The sequence below is a fragment of the Chelonoidis abingdonii genome, chromosome 1 (assembly GCF_003597395.2).
Source record: "Chelonoidis abingdonii isolate Lonesome George chromosome 1, CheloAbing_2.0, whole genome shotgun sequence".
In the NCBI taxonomy this organism is placed as follows: Eukaryota; Metazoa; Chordata; order Testudines; family Testudinidae; genus Chelonoidis; species Chelonoidis abingdonii.
The window spans coordinates 243117117-243136894 of NC_133769.1; the positions used below are offsets into that span (position 1 = coordinate 243117117).

General features: G+C 42.4%; 1 protein-coding gene across 2 annotated transcripts in view; it reads left to right on the forward strand.

Moving 5' to 3' along the window:
- Positions 1-4288: 4288 nt before the first annotated feature.
- Positions 4289-19778, forward strand: part of MXRA5 (matrix remodeling associated 5) — a 35260-nt gene continuing 19770 nt past the window's right edge. Inside the window, exons 1-2 of one of the 2 annotated variants that reach the window (XM_032773632.2) lie at positions 4289-5083; positions 9213-9428. In XM_032773632.2, the coding sequence (XP_032629523.1) occupies positions 9223-9428 (206 nt within the window). In that variant the 5' untranslated portion in view covers positions 4289-5083; positions 9213-9222. Of the gene's footprint in view, positions 5084-9212; positions 9429-19778 lie in introns of those variants that run through there. The other variant, XM_032773642.2, reaches the window with a different exon arrangement.

Below are 19778 nucleotides of genomic sequence, written 5' to 3' on the forward strand. Positions count from 1 at the left end.
AAAGAAGGAAATCAGGTTAGCCTGATTGGCATGATCTACTTTTGGTAAACCAATTCCTTTACATCTCCTTTATCATTTACCTCCATGAATTTAATTATTCTTTCCTTTACAATTTGTTCTAAAGGCTGGCATACTAGTGAAGTCAGACTAACAGGTTGTAATTGCTCAGATCACTTTTCTTCATTTCCTAAATATGGGTACAACATTAGCTATTCACCAGCTATATGGTATTACCCCCAAATAGATAGGTACATTATAAATCCTTGCTACTGGACTAGCAATCTCATAAAACAGTTTCAATATTCTGGGATGGAAATTATTCAGTCCCACAATTTGAACGCATTAAGATCTTTAAAGATTTTATTGCATCTAAGATGTGGTAATTTCCATTTCTATACCCTCATTTTCATCAGCCATCCTGCTTTCATGCCTATATTTCATACTATAATCCTTACTGAAAACTGAGGCATTCTTATTCCTGCATTCTTGATTACTTCATCACACAAATGAGGGGACACTGCCTCGGTAGCCCAGAAAGGTTGGGGGAGAAGGGAATCAATGGGTGGGGTTGTTGCAGGGGCACCCCCCGTGAATGGCATGTAGCTCATCATTTCTGCGGGATCTGACACAGAGCACCTGTGCTCTCTGATACACTGGTTCTCTAGTACACTTGCCCCATATTCTAGGCAGGACTGACTCTATTTTTAGATAAACCATAAAGGAGGGATTGACTCGGGGAGTCATTCCCATTTTTGTCTTTGTGCCCCCGGCCGACCTCAGCTAAGGCCAGCCAGGAGCACCCATGACAGCAGCAGACGGTACAGAATGACTGATAACTATCATCTCATCGCCAATTTACAATGGCACAGCAGACTGTACAGAACAACAGGTAACCATCTCTGCTATCTTGCAATGGCAAATGAATGCTGCTGTGTAGCACTGCAGTACCGCCTCTGTCAGCGGGATCCAGTACACATACGGTGACTGACAAAAGGCAAAATGGGCTCCATGGTTGCCATGCTATGGCATCTGCCAGGGCAATCCAGGGAAAAAGGGCGCGAAATGATTGTCTGCCGTTGCTTTCACAGAGGAAGAAATGAGTGACGATATTTACTCAGAATTACCCACGACGCTTTTTTTGCACCATCATGCGTTGGGATCTCAACCCAGAATTCCAATCAGTGGGGGAGACTGCGGGAACTATGGGATAGCTACGGGATAGCTACAGAATAGCTACCCACAGTGCAACACTCCGGAAATTGATGCTAGCCTCGGTACATGGACGCACACCGTCGAATTAATGTGCTTAGTGTGGCCGTGTGCACTCGACTTTATACAATCTGTTTTACAAAACCGGTTTATGTAAAATCGGAATAATCCCGTCGTGTAGACATACCCCTAGTCAGCATGGGGAGCCAGAGAGAAAAGCCCAGTTTCTATGCTACTGTCTGCACCTGCACTCTCCACGAGGTGAAGGGAGAAGAAGAAAGGAATCTTTCTCCCTACAGGCCTGGAACAGGTGGAAGGAGACAGAGCAGTGCTTAATTTGTGCCAGGGCTTTCCAGGGGTGTGTCCCAGCACCTCTAGACTTGGCAGTTCATAGCCCCAGCACCTCTGAGCATGCCGCATCAGTTATGAAAGTAAAAAAAAAAAAGGCTTGAGCCCCAGCATCTCTTTCATTACAAAGTAAGCACTAAGGCAGACGACACTCACTAGCCACCCTTTACATTGGTCTGGAGGAAGGAACTGCTAGGACAAGGACATACAAACCCAGCTGGGGAAGACTGTGCCCAAGTGGCGAGGGGAGATTATCTAGAGAGGGATTATAGAAGAACAGAGTGTGGTGACTGTGGGAGGCATACTAGTACTGGGACATCTCTCCAGATCCCTGTTTAAATTCCTTATCAGCCAAAGGGGGGACTTGACTCAAGGATCTTCCACAGACTCAATGCACACCCTAATCACAAGGTTATAAGTAAACGGCTGCTTAGGTAGAGGGTATCTGAGCACACCTACCAGAGCAGGCCCCACATCACTTACATAGTCAAATATCTATGTTCATGGATTGCTCTGGGACTTAGGTGGGAGAGAGGCACCTGGCTGACTACAGTGAGGCCACAATGCACTTGCTCAAATGAACAAACATAAGCATGTAGGGAACTTTTACTGTAAAAACTTAGGCACCAATTGAGGTTAGGTGACAGCAGAGCAGGAGTGTTGTAGATCACAGTGGTGCCTAATAATGGGACTTAGGCATCTTTGTGGGTCCCACCCTCAGAAAAATCCAGATCCTGATGCAGTGGCATAAGACTGCTGCCAAAACCCTATCCAGCACCTAGCTTTTGCTCTATGCTTCCAATTTTTTACTCTGAACTCTATGATCATGCTGTCCAAATAGCTATTAAATATAGATGTAGAAAAGTCTGGATCTAATTATTTGTGTTTCCATAAATCCAGTTATGGTATCATGATCTATCTGGATTTAACCAAATCTTGCACATTTGCAGTAAGTGAAGTGGGTGAAGTATAGTTGGATGGGCTGTTCATTGTCAAATTGGATGTGGTTTAGCTCATGAATTGTTAATATATTTAATATGCATGTGCATGTTACTGGTAGTGAAAATTATTCTACTGAAATGTTGTTTATGACATACAAGATAGTAATAGTTGCTTCAGTGGTTTGAATACTCTGGATTTAAACTGTCGTTTTCATTAATTATATCCCCTTCTGCTTCCTGACAATATAGTCCAATGACTTGTGCCAGGACTACAGCATATTTTTGAGAGAAATCTAATCCCAGGTTAGAATCCCCAAGTGATGGAGGATTTGCCACATCCCTTAGTAATCTGTTCCAATGGCTAATTAACTTCTGTGTTGAAATTCTGCATCTTATTTCCAGTTTAAATTTTGCTGACATCAACTTCCAGCCACTGTATCTTGTTATGGAATGTATTTTGTATTTAATGGTTTCCAAAGTAAATGTGACATTCTGCTTGCTTTAAGTGGGTATAAAAGGTGAAGTTAAACTTAACTTTTCTGCCTATCATTGGGATTTTTAGACAGCTTCTTTCATTTGTAGGACAACTGTTGTGAATTAATGGCAAGAATCGTAAAGCATCTGAGATATGGACAGGAGATCTAATAGTGCAAATATTGATTTTGTACTTTCACTAGTGCCATCAAAAGCAGGGGAAAGCATTAGAGGATTGTTATTTGGGTACAAGCAACAGGAACTAAGATTTTAGATACCATTTCATTTTAAATGGATTCCTCTGGTGAATAACAACACCATTCTCAGTGTTAGTTTAAGGATCAGAATAACCACTTGTAGGATGGTGCAAGTAAATGTAAAATGAAATGGCTACGCAAAGTCACCTTTGAATGGACCAATATGTAACTTTCATTTTCAAAAGCATTCAGGTTCCCCAAACCCTCCACAAATGATTACATTTCTGGGGAGGGGCATCTGACCCTTCTTGCCCCTCCTAGGCATTGCATTTTGCAGCTTATTGACCATTTTAAAATGAGAGGAGATGACAGGATCCATATTCCCTGAGATGGGTTTTTGGGTGCTGTTCCAGCTGTAAGTCAGAGTCTGGATTTTTCTGGTGAAATAGCAGTGACTCCATTTTTCTATTACTGTAGTAGAATTTAGAGATACAAGGCCAACCGCTGGCTGCCTCTACTATAGATGGAGCCAAGTGCCAGATCAGATTTTTTTTTCTGAGCCTTTGCCCCAGAGTTTCCTAGTAGAACTCAGGGGTTCAAATCCCTAGACTGGTAGACAGGTTCCTGCGACACTCTCCTGTCAGGTACTGAGCTGAGGTCTGTTGGGTTGTTTTTCTTTTGGCGTGGTGACAGGGGATATACTTGTCTATATGGCAAAATTCAGGCAAAATATTGACTAGATCCAGTCGGATCTACCTTTCAATGTAGACCTTTGAGAGTTTGCTTGTTTTAGAATGAATTAGACACTCGATTTTGGTTTGTATTTTAATGTGTGTGTCTGCATGCATGTAATGGCAGCTGCTACATTGTTTGCCTATTTTGGGGGTATGATTTGGGGTCTCCAAAAATTGGCTGGCTCAAGCAATCCCCAAGTGCTAGATATAGAGCTTTACATTATTATTGCACAACAGTAAATTAGATTTTTTCGTGTAATGGCCCAGTCTATCCTAGTTGAGTATAGACAGTATCATTCAACGATTCAGAGGAAAAACCTGTCTGAAACCCAGGTGCGGATACGTTTTTTGTTGTTGCTGTTTTTCACAATGCTCTCCCTCCTCCACCGTGAGCTGTGGTCCTGGTTTTTCTGTCGGATTGCCAGTGGCTACCCCGCAAGAGCCAGTTTTCAATTTGCGTAAATTACATCTCAATTAAGCTCTGTCTCCAGCACCTTCGCTTAGCTCCCTCCCCATCAGCTCCCCTCTAAAGAGCCGCCCACCGAGAAAGAGGAGCTGAGCAGCCACTCCGTCCTAGCTCCAAACACACCGCCCGAGAAGCCAGGAGGCAGGAGAAGTGCGTGCCGTTCCCCGAGTGTTGTGTGCGCCTCCTTTCCTGCCTGTCCCGGGGCTGGATTTGAGCCTGAGGCTGCGGCACTGGGGGCTGAGCCATCTGTTGCAAGAAACAAAAGCTGGTGAATTGCTTTGCACTCTCCCCCAAGTGCCTGGGAGGAAAGAGCTGTGGTGTTGCCGGGAAATGCTACAATCTGCTTGTATGGTCCGCTTGCTTTGAAACGAGTGATCTCGGGATTTGTTGTCTTTAATAAAATAATAATAATAACAATAGGTGGATGGATTTCGAGGGCTAATTCTTTTTTTGGAGCCATGACTCCCCAACCTGGATGGCGGGCAATGCGAAGGCGTAAGGAATTATAGCCCGGGGCTCAGCCAGGTTTATTTGGGCTGGGATGAACTTTCGGAGCCCAGGGTGCCACCCAATGACAGACACAAAGCCGGAGCACGCAGGAGCTGAAACAACCACGTTCCTGGGCATACCTTAGGCGAGCTTCTAGCCCCTGGCAGCGACGGAGGAGGATGGGCGCTGCCGCCATCGCTGGAGTTTTGTGATACCAAACTGCAGGTAATGGCTGTTGCACCAAATGTCTTTTCGCTGCCCCTCCCTCCCCGCATGGGGTCGCGTTGCTGCGAGCTGTTCGTTGCAATTTAACGGGCAGTGCGAGCCCCGGCAGAGGAGCCCCTTAGCAGAGATGGAAAAGTGCTTGATTAACCCAAACAAACGCACGCTGGTGCAGCAGCCACTTTGGACGTGGTTCGTTCTGTTCCCGGGGCTGCTTGGAAGCCTCGGGCTGCAGCAGTGAAACGCTGCCTAGGGGTGGATGGTTGGGGGCGGCGGGGTTCGCCTGCATGACATGGGGGCTTGTTTTATTTCTTTCTGTTTGTTTGTTCGGTGCTCACTGTCCGGCTGCGTAGGGAATGAACTCCCTTCAAGTCGACCTCGGGGAATTAGGGGAATTCTTCCCTACTAGGAAGCATCTGCCTTGAAAAAGGCTAAGGGACCCCCCCCCCCACCGCCCCGCTTTCTCGTGCAGCAGCTCCAGCAAATCGTGCTGCTGAAATAATTAGCGTCTTCCCCCTCCCCTGTCCCCGCTACTGCCCCTCAGTGACCGAAACCCGAGGCCACCGTGTGAGGCCAGATACTGGCCTTGGGCTTGCAGTCCTTCCTCAGGCAGAGCTCCCCGTGACGTCGCAGCGGTATCCGTGGAGAGCCACGCAGGGAGCTTTCCGCTCACTTGGTAAGAGTGAGTGTCCCACTTCCCCCACACCAGTGGTGGTCTCCGAGCTGCGCCCTCCCCTGGTCAGCCACTCAGCATTAATGATGCGGTCACTAATACCTGGGCATTGCCAGTATCTTCCATCTCCCCCTTCCCCGGTGCAGTTTCGGGAGAGGGCGCACCTCGTGCCAGTGTTCAGGAGACTGAGACCAGTTGGTTCTCACTCAGTTATTAACAGCTGAAAACAGCCCAGCACAAACATCCCCCTGGTTTGTGCCAATCCGAGGAATGATGGACCTGCTGCCTCAGACCTGAGCCAAACTATTAATGCAGGGGGCTAAGCTTGTGGGGAGCAGAGTCAGCCCTGGCAGGAGGTGACGCCTTAAACTCTGCTAGTGTAGGTCATTCTGGAAAGAATTCAAAGCCGAGCTGGCCAGGGGCTTTCCACATCTCTCCCCCTGCATTCCAAATTGCACCCTTTGCTCTCCAAGCTGCTTTTACCTTGCTCTGCTTATTATGTGTGTGCTGGGGGGGAGGGGGGCTGAAATGCTTTGTACCTTGGGCCCCTTCCCCTCCAGCGTGCCACTCATGATCGTGCAATGTTCCTGTGGCGACTGCATATTTAATTGTATTGATTGTGACAAATGTCCTCTTTTTGGGGGTGAGGAGTGGGAATCGCTTTTTTTTGTTCATTTCTGCTCCTCTCCCACATGTTCTCTCTCTCTCTCTCTCTCTCTCCTCCTGGCATATGCTTCTCTATTGGTGTTTGATTTTTCTCTTCCTCTGCATGTGCTTTCTCAACCCTTCTTCCAACTGTAACACTCCCATGCAGACCCTTCCTGTGAATATGTGTGCTGCCCCCTGATTCTCTTCCCTCCTGCACATGCTGTCCAGTTCCCTTCTGTCCTGCATACACTGTTCAGCTGCCTGGTTCCCAGCTCCCCTAAATATACTGCCCAGTAGTCTGTTCCCCTGCACACAATTCCTAGCTATTTGGTTGCTTCCTTCCCTACACCCGACTGGTTCCTTGATCCACTTGACATGCTGGCAGACCTACCTGGTTCTATTCTCTCTGCTCCCATTCTCACTTTCCCATTGATGTCTCCTAGTGGTGGCTGGCAACACCACACTCACTTGTGTTTCCAGTCATTCTGTTTTCTCTCATGGTATGTGGCAGCGGCTCCTGGTGGAGAGAACAAAGGTAACTGCTCTTTGTTTGCACCCACCTCTACAGGGGTTTGAGCTCTTCCACAGTCTGAGAAACATTGGTCTAGTGATTACAGCTGGGGACTAGAAGGCAGAACTCCTGGGGTTCCATTATTTACTCTCCCACTGACTTATTCTGTGATGTTAGAGAAGTCACCTAATCATCTGCAAAATGAGAAGAATGTTTCTCTGATTAACAGGAGTGTTGTAAGACTCAATGAATGTCTGGGAAATAACTGAAAAGTTAAATGTCATTATTAGTTGCAGAAATTGTTGTTAATGATGAAAACATTAGAAATGAGTCATGAAACGGAGGTTATAGTAAATATAACTCCTCTTAAAGAAATGAATCCTAAATCAGTTTAAACTTCTTGTTTTTAGGAACTTAAAGTTATTTAGACTCTTAATGGGAGTTAGGTGCCTAAATACCCCCCTGGAGATCTGGGCCTTAGGCAGGGGCAGCTCTAGGCATTCTGCCGCCCCAAGCACTGCAGGCAGGCTGCCTTCGGCAGCTTGCCTGCGGGAGGTCACTGGTCCTGCGGATTCGGCGGCAGCCTGTGAGAGGTCCGCAGAAGCTGCAGGACCAGCGGACCCTCTGCAGGCACGCCGCCGAAGGCAGCCTGCCTACCACCCTCATGGCGACTGGCAGAGCACCCCCCACGGCTTGCTGCCCGAAGCATGCACTTGGCATGCTGGTGCCTGGAGCTGCCCCTGGCCTTAGGTTCTCCTTTTTGTTTTTGTTGTTGGTGGTGGTGGTTTTGTCCTTTCTGTCCCAAATCTGCATCTTGACATAGCAGGGCCTCCAAAGAGATCTTGCCAAAAGAGCAGAGCCTCTTGTAAGACATTTCCTTGAGTTCTCTAAACTTAACGAAATCATCCCTTTCTATTAAAATATATTATGAAGACTCTGAAGATATATCATTTATCTCTTCCAAAAATTTCAAATGTTTCTATGTTATTGAACTAAATAATATTTAGAATGCTTAAAAGGAGAGGGATTTTATATTGCACTGAAAGGGAAATACATTTTACTGCGAGTTAATATGTATTAGGTGAATATTTTTCCAAATTTAACAATTTCAGTGTTGTGAGTATTTTGCATTATTGTTGTTCATTTATTTTCTTAAATGGAGAAAAAATATGCAATCTGTAATTTCCCACTTAGAAGTTTAATTCTTGATCTTGTTTAGCAAGTCCTCATCTTGTTGTAACTTCTTCTTGACTCCTGCAAGAATTATATAAAAGGAAATGGAGGTTTAGTACTCTTCAAAAGAAAATGAAATGTCTAAGGTGTTTTAACATGACAACTTTCACTAAAGAGAACTTTACACACTTTATGAGGTTTTTTGTTGAGAATAGTAGCTGTCTTATTAACTTGACCACAGGCACTTGAGAAACCTCTTCAGATTGGTGTCTCTTCTTTGAATTACAACAGTTTGCATATGATGTTGGTAGAAAAATGACAGTCATACTGTTTGAAGATTTAAGAAATTTGACTTTTATACTAAAGGTAATAACTTGGTGTAGGCAATACTGGATGAGGTTTTAATATAGATGAAAACCACAGGCCACCATAGACTTGGATGAGTGTCCTTCATTGCTAGATGAGGTGCCTTAATATGAATTTAACAGCTTAACTTCTGGAACCCAAATTTTAAAATGTTGGCATAAATTTTATAGATGTTAAGGCCAAACTTTTCACACTTGGAAGCTTAAGCTTCCTTCTACATCCATGTTTAGGCTTCTAAATAAGTGGTTTGGTTTTAGAAGTCCTGCTTATCCATAGCTGCAATTGAAAATTTTGGCTTAAATGACTTTGCATACCAACATCAGACAACCAGTGAGAGGTAAAGTATGACAGTCCCAGATATAACAACTCCTAGTTCTCTGTCCTAAACTATTAGAGAATGCCTACTCCCATAAAAGTTATATGTCTAAACCAAAAGTATACAATATTTTACCACAGAGAAAGAGAAAATTAGTATAATTATGGTAAAATAGAAATGAGGGGAAAAGTTGACTTTGAAATAGCAAATAGCTTGAAAGAAAAGCTCTTTTCACACCATATTTTCACAGGCTTCGTCTAAATTGTCTATCAGATTGCATAGAAATAGATTTGTACAAAGTTTTCTTTATTTACATTTTCTCTATTGTATAGCTCAGTCAGGAAACCTTAAGAAAAGTAGCTCCTACAGAAGCCATCATTTAAGTGATCATGCTCTACAAGTGTTTTTATGAAGATAAAAACATTTTCTTTTACAAATAAAACAGGTACAGCGAAATGAAGACAACTGACAAGATGCAAAAGAGGGCAAATTTTGGGGCACTATCCGTGGTGCTGATTGTGTCTCTGGAGCTTCCACAAATCGCTTTTGCATGTCCACGCCCATGTGCCTGTTACGTTCCCACTGAAGTTCACTGCACGTTTCGATCCTTGGCAGCAGTGCCAGCAAGAATCTCTAAACATGTGGAAAGAATCAATTTGGGGTTTGTATTGCAATTTTACTGAAGAGTTTTACATTTTCTGTGTATAATCCTATATATCTCAGCACACATGCTGCAAGGTGGGAAAGCATTATGTATCCTTGCTGAGCAGAATTGCAATTGTGGATGATTATTGATAACTACTTGAGTTCAAAATGATGTCAGAGTCACTGGTAATAAGGATGTTTTGGTCTAGCCTAATTTTCCAAGATCAGTTCCCATTTTTTTCAGACAAAAATTATTGTGATGGGAATTACTTTTAAATGTTATACATACATTTGAGTAGCATTTTATGAACATTGGTAAGACAAATTCAATGTTTTAAAGTCTATACAAATAAATATTTTACCTGAGATTATATTTTATTAGGAGTATCTGGAATAAGACATACCTTAGAGAAATATTGCACCTAATAGGAAATTGATAACCGCAGTGGTAGTAAACTCTTTTGCAAAATAACTTTAGAACAATACTAGAAACCCAAAGAAGTCTATAATTTTTGAGTGATAGTCTGGATGTTGATATAATTCCCCTACTGAAGTTGAAAGAAAGGATCTCTTCTCATCTTAGACTAATCTGTACATGAAATAATATTCATTTTAGAAGAAGACCTATTTTCATACTGCATCCTATTATAGTTTCATAGCTTTTTTAGTCTTTCCACTGCCCATTCTGAAATCAATGGAACTGCTCACAGAATAATGTATAACTCCCACAATACAGAGGGGATGCCTAGTTAGGACGGCTTTATTACTCCTTTTCATTGCTCCAGTGGTGCAAAAGACTATAGTGTTGGCCCAGATCTGGTCTGTGATTATGTCAGACCATCTGCTATTACTATAATTTTTAATGGACCCCATTTAGAAAATACATTGTGTGCACAAATAAATGGGAAATAAATCTTAATTATATTAAACAGATATGGTACCCCAGGGAGTCATCTGAATTGTTGTCTCAAAGCTGTAGCCAAACAAGCTGAAATGAAGAGAGGTCAAATTCTATCCTGCTATGTGTGCACTGCTCCAGTTGGCCCTAAAACTGTTGGCGAATCTTTGGTTGGAAAATGCAAAAATTATTGAATGTTCACAGGAGTCATTATTAAATAAAATTATATCCAAAAATCTATGGTACAAGAATAATAAGGTTGCAAAGTCAAGCACTCAAAATTTAGGAAGTGTCAGAGTTAAGGTTGCCTGTGAAAAGTTAATTTCCCACTTTCTGTATATGCATTATGATATAGTCTTTAATTATATGATTGCATTAAATTTTTTTCCACTGAAAATTTATATAATAATTCAGGCAAACACCTGACATGGAAAATTTGAGCCCAAACAATTGAAATCTGGCAAAATTATAAGCATGTGAACAGCATTTTAGATGGACATTTTTAAGCAACCTTACTACAGACATCTCTACCAGTTCTACCTATAATAACTACGTGGAGATCTTGCCCTAAAGATCTGCTCATGGAGGGCACCATCAATATTTGGGGTTCTCCTCCTATTATGGAAAAGGAATAGAGGATTGGACATCTCCATGGCCATACTCCCAGCTTTCTTTCCCTAGACAAACGGCCCATTCTGCACTACGTCAGGGGAAATCTTACCTCCCAGTCAGAATGGTTTGGTAGGAGTTCAGGTTTAGGCCCCTCTTGCAGGTTTACCACAGAGAGGAGAGAGATTCTCTATTATTTGGTTAGTTTACCCTTTATTTTGTGAATGAACTTAGTTTTCATGAGCCAGACATAGTAAAGACAAGCATTACTCAAGCTTTTATATACAGTTCTGTCTTAGTCCTTATTTACAGTAATTTTGTTCTACTAATCTTTGGGCTGTCTTATTCATATATTTGAAATCATGATGCTGAGTGTATTGCTGTTGTTTTTAGAATTAAGTGAAAGTTTTTGGCTAAAACATTTTCAGTGAAAAGTGCAGATTCAGCTATACCAATTCATTTTGTGAATTTCTCTCAATTTTGCCAATTTATTTCGATCAGAAAAAATGTGAAACAATCAAAACATTTAATTTTGATACTTTCAGAACAAAATGTTTTTATTTTTCAGTTTGAAATGACTTTTCATTGAAAAAGTCCTTTACATTTATTTTTTAAAAATCCAATAAAAACATTTTTAAATGGTCAGAATTAAAATGACATGTTTTGATTTTGTTGAAACAAAACATTGAATTAAACTGGAAACTATTTTTTTTCAATTTTAAGAATTACCAGTGAACTGCAAAATCTGTTATTTGGACAGCTCTAATTATTAATTATGGTTATTGGGCCAGATCCTCAGCTGACCATCAGAAATTAACATAGCTGTGCTGAATTTGACCAGCTGATTATCTCGACTACTTTTTTTCAGTGATAATGGTGTTCAGGCTTTTTGTTGTACATGGATGGGAACTAGGATGAAAACACTAATGTATCTACACAGGGGTTTAATCTAAAGCTTTTTGATGTGGGTCAGGTAACTCACAGTACACAAGTCTCACCAATAGAATGCGCACACAATGCCTGCTCCATTTTCATTTCACATTAAATGAACACTGCAGTTTGCTGCCAACTGAGGCTGTAGCGTCCTCCAAGGATATCCCATGATCCTTCGCTTTGCTGCTGAGCCGCATGCATTCTGGGATTATATTTGCTATGAATTCTGAGACGTCAGATAGGTTCAGTTTTTTGGGGTTTTTTTAAATCAAGTTTCCATTGTCTCAACCCCATGCTTCCTTTCTGGGCTGGTTTGCACCATTTTCAAATTCCCGTTGGCCATATGGCCCCAACAATGCTCTGCACTGCTATGGTGACATGTGGATATGTGCAGGCTGCTTGGGCTGTATTAAAGCTCTCGGAGCTTGAGAAATTTGGCATTCGACTTTGCCTGTTGCACCAATGAGCTGCGGGACCAGGACAGTATTCGATAGCAGTAGCAGCAGCTTCTCTGGCATCAGGAGGGAGGAGGAAGATGCCAAGCTGTTGGAACAAGAGGCCTGGTCCTGGATCACCTACACAGCATTCAGTACTGTCTCTGGGCTCAGGAAACCAGTGTGGATTGGTGGGAGAGGATCGTTCTACAGAGCTAGTATGATCAGCAATGGTCAGAGAACTTCAAGATAGAAAGAGCTACCTTTTTTGAGATCTGTGGAGAACTATCTCCAGAGATTCAGCAACATCATATCAACATGTGAAGCCTCAGACCTGTGGACAAATGGGTCACTATTGCCATCTGGAAGCTGACCACCCCAGAAGGTTCTTGGTCTGTAGCCATCCAACTTGGCATAGGACAATCATCCTTGGGGGCCATTCTCCTAAAGGTCTCGTATGGCTTTGATAAGGTGCTGTCTAATTAGGTCATGAAACTGGGTAACGCCCAGGAAATTATTGATGGCTTTGCATGCATGAAGTTCCCAAAGTGTATTGGGGCAATTGATGGAACCCATATGCCTATCATTCCCCATGCCCCACGGCACAGAAGGTATAAACAGAAAGGGGTATTTCTTCATAGTGCTCTAAGGACTGGTGGACCACTGTGGCAGGTTTATAGACAAAATTGCAGAGTGGTCTGGGAGGGTCCATGATGGTAAGGTCTTTCAGAACTCAGTACTATTTAAACTATGGAGAAAGGACCGTTTGTCCCCAGGAGCACGGTGACCATTAATGGGGTGGAGGTTTGTCAGGTTATTCTGGGCTTATTTGCGGTGCCCTGGCTACTGGTGCAATTCACAGGTCACTTGGACAGAAGGAAGGAACGTTGGTAACTATCACCTGAGTAGCTGCAGAATGGTAGTTGAGTGTGCATCTGGCCGTTTGAAAGACAGATGGGACTGTTTATGGAATAGGTTGGAAACAGCAGGAAAAAAATGCTCCAGCCATTCTAACAGCATGTTGTATTTTGCACAATATTTAGAGAGCAAGAGAGGAAGCTTTACTGAAGGGTGGGAGGCTGAGGTGGGAAACTTGCACGGAGGTTTGAGCAGACCTCAAGGAGTTCCACACAGTTCCACAAACATGCCGGGGGCACGCTGCTAGGGATGCCTATTGTTCATATATTGAGCCTCCTGCCTGAACATGTTAGCCCATGAAGGGTGTGGGGATGCTGATTGTGGGGGATTGTGTGTGGGTGGTTGAAGTTCCACATTCCATTGTGCTATTGTGAAATGCTATGAATTATTTCAGCTTTGTTTAACGGATTTTCTGTATTAAATGCAATCATGACTCTTGGATTTATTGTAGCAGTTTTATTATGAAATACCAATAAAAATAGTTAAGTTTTAATGAAAACAATGGAATAATAATATCTTTATATTTGGAAAAACATTTAACCAATCTTCATAAATAACCAGCTATATGCAAACCTTTAATTACTGCAGCAGTTTAAACAAAACTCAAAGTAGTACAGTTTTAGTGGAGGGCAGGGAGGGCACAAAGTTAGACACATGTATAAGCTTTTTTTCTGGCTCTTCTTGTCTTCAGGGGTTCTGGGTTGAGTGCCATAGCTCAAAATTCTCAGGGCTCAAAAGAGCTGGAGTTCAGGTGAAGTGTGCTTGGTGCCCAAAGGCTGAATCTAAGAGGTTTATGGGAGCCGCTGGGAGTACTGCTGCTGGAATGCAGAGATTAGGAGTTGCTGCTGGTCCCCATAGCCAGCATTGTCCAGAGCCTGAAGGACATGTCTGAGTCCAAAATTATGGGATTGCAGGCCTAGCATGACCATGTTTTGCAGGAGGTGTCATAAACAGATGGTTAAGGGTTAATGTCTCTTTTACTTGTAAAGGGTTAAGAAGCTCAGTGAACCTGGCTGACACCTGACCAGAGGACCAATGGGTGGACGAGATACTTTCAAATCTTGGTGGAGGGAAGTCTTTGTTTGGGTTGTTTGTTTTGTTCGTTCTTTGCTCTTGGGGCTAGGAGGAACCAGACGTACATCCAGGTGTTCCCAATCTTTCTGAATCAGTCTTTCATGTTTCAAAATTGTAAGTATAGCCAGGCAAGGCGGATTAGTCTTATGTTTGTTTTCTTAATTTGTAAATGTATCTTTTTGCTGGAAGGATTTTTACCTCTGTTTGCTGTAACTTTGAATCTCAGGCTGGGGGGTAGGGGAGAGTCCCTCTAGGCTATATGGATCTAAGTACTCTATAAGCATTTTCCACCTTGATTTTACAGAGATAATTTTTACCTTTTCTTTCTTTAATTAAAAGCTTTCTTTTTAAGAACCTGATTGATTTTTCCTTGTTTTAGAATCCAAGGGATTGAGTCTAAACTCACCAGGGATTGGTGGAGGGAAAAGGAAAGGGGGAGGGTTAATTCCTCATTTGTTTAAAATCCAAGGAGTTTGGATCGGTGTGAAGCTTCCCAAGGCAACCCAGGGAGGTGAAAGTCTGGGGGCGGAAAGGAAGGGGGATGGTTTATTTCTCCTTGTTTTAAGACCCAAGGGGTTTGAGGCTTGGGTTCCCCAGGGAAGGTTTTGGGGGAACAGGAAGTGTGCCAAACACTATATTTTTGGCTGGTGGCAGCGTACCAAATTTAAGCTAATAATTAAGCTTAAAAGTGATCATGCAGGTCCCCACTTTTTGGATGCTAAAGTTCAAAGTGGGGAAAAACCCTTGACAGGAGGAAATTCTGGCTCAGGACAGCGTCCATAAAATGCCTGTGCATCTCTCTGTCTTTTTCCATGCTTTTCTTCATTATGGTGATGCTGTCTTTGGCCAAATCCACTCTTTCCCTGACAACTGTGACACTGTCCTTGGCTGCTGTCATGATCTCCTAGGAAAGCTGCATTTATTTCTCCCACTGGGTCCTTGTTTCCATTTCTCAGCCAGCCTAGTTTTCCTTTCACTCTGCCATGTGATCTGCTAACGTCTCATTCAGAGTCTTCCTTCCCTCCCTCTTCCTCCCTTCAGGCTGGCCAGTCTGTCAGCAGTACAGGGCTTGCCCTTGGTGGTCTGGCTGTTGCAGGTACTGTGGCTATGGGAGCAGGAAGAAAAAAAACAGTTGTTTGTTCATATTCCAGACAAGTTATGATTTGAATTTTTTTTTTTTTTTTAGTAGGCATATGTGACTTTACCTCCACTCTTTGGGGAACCTCAGAGAAGGTAGATTGCTGCGTGCATTTGGATTTCAGTCTAGTGTATCTGCATTCATCTGCTGGTAGGGGTCAGGTTGGGTGGTTAGAGCTATGTTACAAGTTTGTTTTTGCAGTTTTGTTGGTGCACTGGAGTGCTTCTGTGGCATCAAAGACATTGTAAAGAGAGGCATGCATGGAGGGGTGCTGAATAGTAATCCCCTCTCATCCCCTTGAGGCTGTCCTGTTTGTCACTGAGTGTGCTGAGGCAGCCCACTACAAGACTGAGAATGGTCTTACTCAGAAAGGCAAATGATATACCAGCAAGATCTGCTGTGAAGTTATTCACCAGGATTGTCGCCCCAGAAGCTCTGCAAGAGTGGAAGGGACTTGCAAGCTCCATCACGGGGCATGGGTGTGTGGCTATTTCTTATAATGTGCTAAACAAAATGAAACAATTTCTCAGTCTTAAGTTCTGCTACAGCTCCCCTGCAGAGAAGGGAAAGTGTAGAGAAAATTAAATAGGGTCCTGCAATGATTGCCAGCTAGAAAGCAAGGTATGAGGAATTTGTACCTCAGCAAGGAGCAGTGTTGTTTGTGCTTTGACCAGGTCCATAGCGTGCCCTCATACCTCATGTAAACTATGAAAACTAACCACATTTATTTTCCTGTAAGCCCTGTCTCAATAAACAGTTGAATTTTTGTACAAATTAATGCTTTCGGTATTCAAATCTGCTGTGGGGTAGGGGCAGGTAGGGGATGGGGAACTGTTTGTGACTGTGCCATGCTGGCATGTTTTGAAGCAGCAAAAGAAGCAGGTGGGAGGGGGATGGGGGGGGACTCCTAGCTCACATTCACCACCAATAATCAATAATAAATTATAAAGATAGGTACTTATATTCTGCAATTCTCTATGGGAGATCTGACTCTTTGGTCCCAGTCTGGGTTTCTGGGTGGGGACTCAGGATCAACTGATACAGGGCAGGAATCAGAGTCCCCTCTAGCAAGGCAGGACTTACGCTGGCTTTCCAGCTGGTCATTCTCAGGTTCCTGAATCTCCCAAAAATCCTGCCACACAGAGGGCAGCTCCTCTGCTGTTCATCCCCTGATGAGCTGAGCCAGTCATCCTAGACTGAGAGGGTAGGGAGTGCAGGAAGCAGGCTCAAATAGTTCTGGGATGGGTTGTACTATCATTCTATTATTGTGTAGAATCTTGTCCAGTTCATCAAAAAACATGCACAGGTTACATGTCTCCTTCCAGATGTCTCCTTTTATCCCTTGTTTCAGTGTAGTTTCTCCTGAGTTTCTTGTTCTTTATCTGACACTGGCTATGATCCCTCACAGAGATCTGCTTTGCAATGTCCAAAAAAAGTTCCTTATTCTTGTGGCCACAAGAGATTCCCAAACCGAATCTTTTCCGCAGATGGTGATGAGATCCAGCAGCTCAACGTGGTTCCAGGCAGCTGTGCAATGCATGTTGTGGGACTTCTGGTGTGCTATTGTGGTTGTATCAGATGGGATCCACGAGCAAATGGGCAAAATCTGGCTCTGCGCCACCTTTTAAAGGAGAGAAGGAAAGGATCATCCTGGAAACTGACACCAGGGTTGGGAGAGCACACAAGTAAATGGAAAGAACAGTAATGGTGGACCTACAAAGCACTATGGAATAGCTGTTGTCAACATGCAAAAAGTGGGGCACAGCAGTTGTGTGAACACAAACAAAAGACAGAACTAATTACATTCAAAGACAATCACTTTGTAGAAGGACTCCAGAGTTCCAAATAAATGCAGAGTTAGTGTGCACTGATAGGTTGCATCATAAGTAGGCAAGTGCTTTCAAAACAGATTAATTTGATTTGATCTGGTTTAAAATGCCTATGTAGAGAAGCCCTCCATTTGTGGTCTAATCCCAAAGCTCCAGGCCAACACCCTCACCTCATTTAAAACCCTCTTGATTTTTAGATGAGAAGAGAGAGAGGTAGGATGCATGGGTAAAATGCTGGCCCTATTTAAATAAATGGCAAAACTCCCTTTAACTTCAGTGGGGTCAGGATTTCACGCCATGTATTTTTAAGACATACAAGCCAGAACTATTTCTTGATTTCCCAGTTCTTTTATCTTATCTCTTTTTCAGTCTTCTTGTTGTAATACATCTCTCCTCTCCTTCCCCACCCCCCCACGCTTTTACTTGTATAGCCACGAGCACATAATTAGCCCTTAACAAATAGTAATTAAAACAAGACCTTATAGTCTATTCTGTGATTTATAGCTGTGACTAAGATGGGACTGAATGGAGTGTAAATCAGTTCTCCAGAACTGAGAACTGTGGTTGGTCTACCTAGTCTCTTTCTTTTAGAGCCCCATCCCCTTCTCTCAGTGAAGTTAGCAGGAGTAAGATCAGTTCCTTCATTTCTTGCATCCATATCCTGCAGTCATTCTACGGGCACTATTCTCATTTGTTTCATTAGAAGTTTTACCTACAGGATCAAGTATTTTGCTGCAGCATTTCCTCCCCTCTCCCCTTCATTCCCTGAGACACCTAAAGTAACAATTAGATATCACTGTAGTGCACAGCAGAATTTTATCTTAAAAATAGCTGATTACTTTAAGTCATGGCACAGACAGTATTTGAAACTACAGCTGTATTCTTTCAATTCACATTCTTTTCTCTTGCAGTTGCTCTAACGCAGTAAAAGTAGGAGGAGGTTTTCAGAATTTGTGTATATTTTATGACTCATAGAATAAAACTGTCTCTGATATGTTTCTTCTGCAGCAAATATTTGTTGCTAAAGGTAAAGTAACTATAAGTATTTCTAGGGTTCCAAGCATCAGTGCTTGGCTTCTCTTTTACGTCGCATTTCTATTAATCTGACCTGGAAGAAGGGCTAAACTATGCGTTAATTATATTTTCAGATACTATAAAATTGTGATTGGCTGCAAATACTAGTGAGGACAGAAAATTGACACACAGGCCTTGAACTTGATCCAGATCAACTGAAGTCAGTGGAAATATTTCTTCAGTCTCAGCTGAGCGGGTCAGAAAACAGAATTTCCATGCTGCCAGAAATTCTGACATTTCAAAATTTGTTTTCATCCTAAATTGGGACTAAAAGTCAAAATCTTGAAATACTTCAGGGAACAGAAATTCCAAAATATTTTGATTCAGAAACATAGTTTAGAAATTTTTCATTAAAAAATTTCATTGTGTTCCCACAAAACCTTTAGATTTCAACAAAGTGGCATTTTCCAATGGAAAACTATTCCATCAATTTTTTTTTTACCAGTTCTAGTCTTACTGGGAGTTGGATTTCCCCTATGTAGATTAGAAACAGGGGAACAAATAGTCATTGTGAGGTTAATAACTGGAATACAGTAGTGTAAATGAGATCTAAGAATCAAAGTGAGTAGCACATTGGATATAAGGATACTGTACAACATGATGGCAAGAACAGCCAATGTGCTTTTTGACTACATGCACAAAAGTGTCGTAGCATGGATCAGTCAGGCTCTCACCTTTTTCTATATGGCACAGGTGAGACCATACCAGGAGTACTGTGTACATTTCTGAGTACATAAGAAAACTAAAACTTATTCAGAGTAGAGCAACAAAAATTATACGAGGCTAGAGAGACTGATTTAAATGAATGACATAAAGTGCTAAACATTATAAACCAGATGCTCAGCTAATATAATTTTGTGTAACTCTATTGTAGACAATGGAGTTATACCAATTTTCACCCGCATCTTGACCAAGTGACTGTCAAGGAGGCAGATATCTAATAATGGTTGTGGCTATACCATAGCTCTGGTAGCCATATCCAGTCAATGGATAACAACTTATTTCCTACCCTTTCAGAGAAGTCAATACAGCTGCCCTCTATCACCCGAGGGTTCCTATACATAAAGAAAATCCTCTGGGAGACATTTAAGTCAGAGTTATGACTGTTTGCAGTACTGAAGCAGCCCAAATTAGTCAAAGAGTACCAGAGAATCATGTTAATTGAAAGAGGTACACAAATCAGCTAAAGGGTTCTAATTTTTCTGGGGGCTGAATTATTCCCTGCAAACAGGATTCTTTAAGTATGTCTTTCCACCATGTATAGGAGCTCATACAATGGGCCACATTCACCTATAGGGTTTGATTGTTTTGTGCTGCTCTGGTGAAGCAAAGTAATCATAAACCCAACTGAACCTGATGATTTAGAGGGCTTTACTATGGTTTGGCATTGTCAGTTTGACACCCATGAATCTGACTAAATATTTTTAAACAATTAATTATGATCCTGATTCTGCACCTG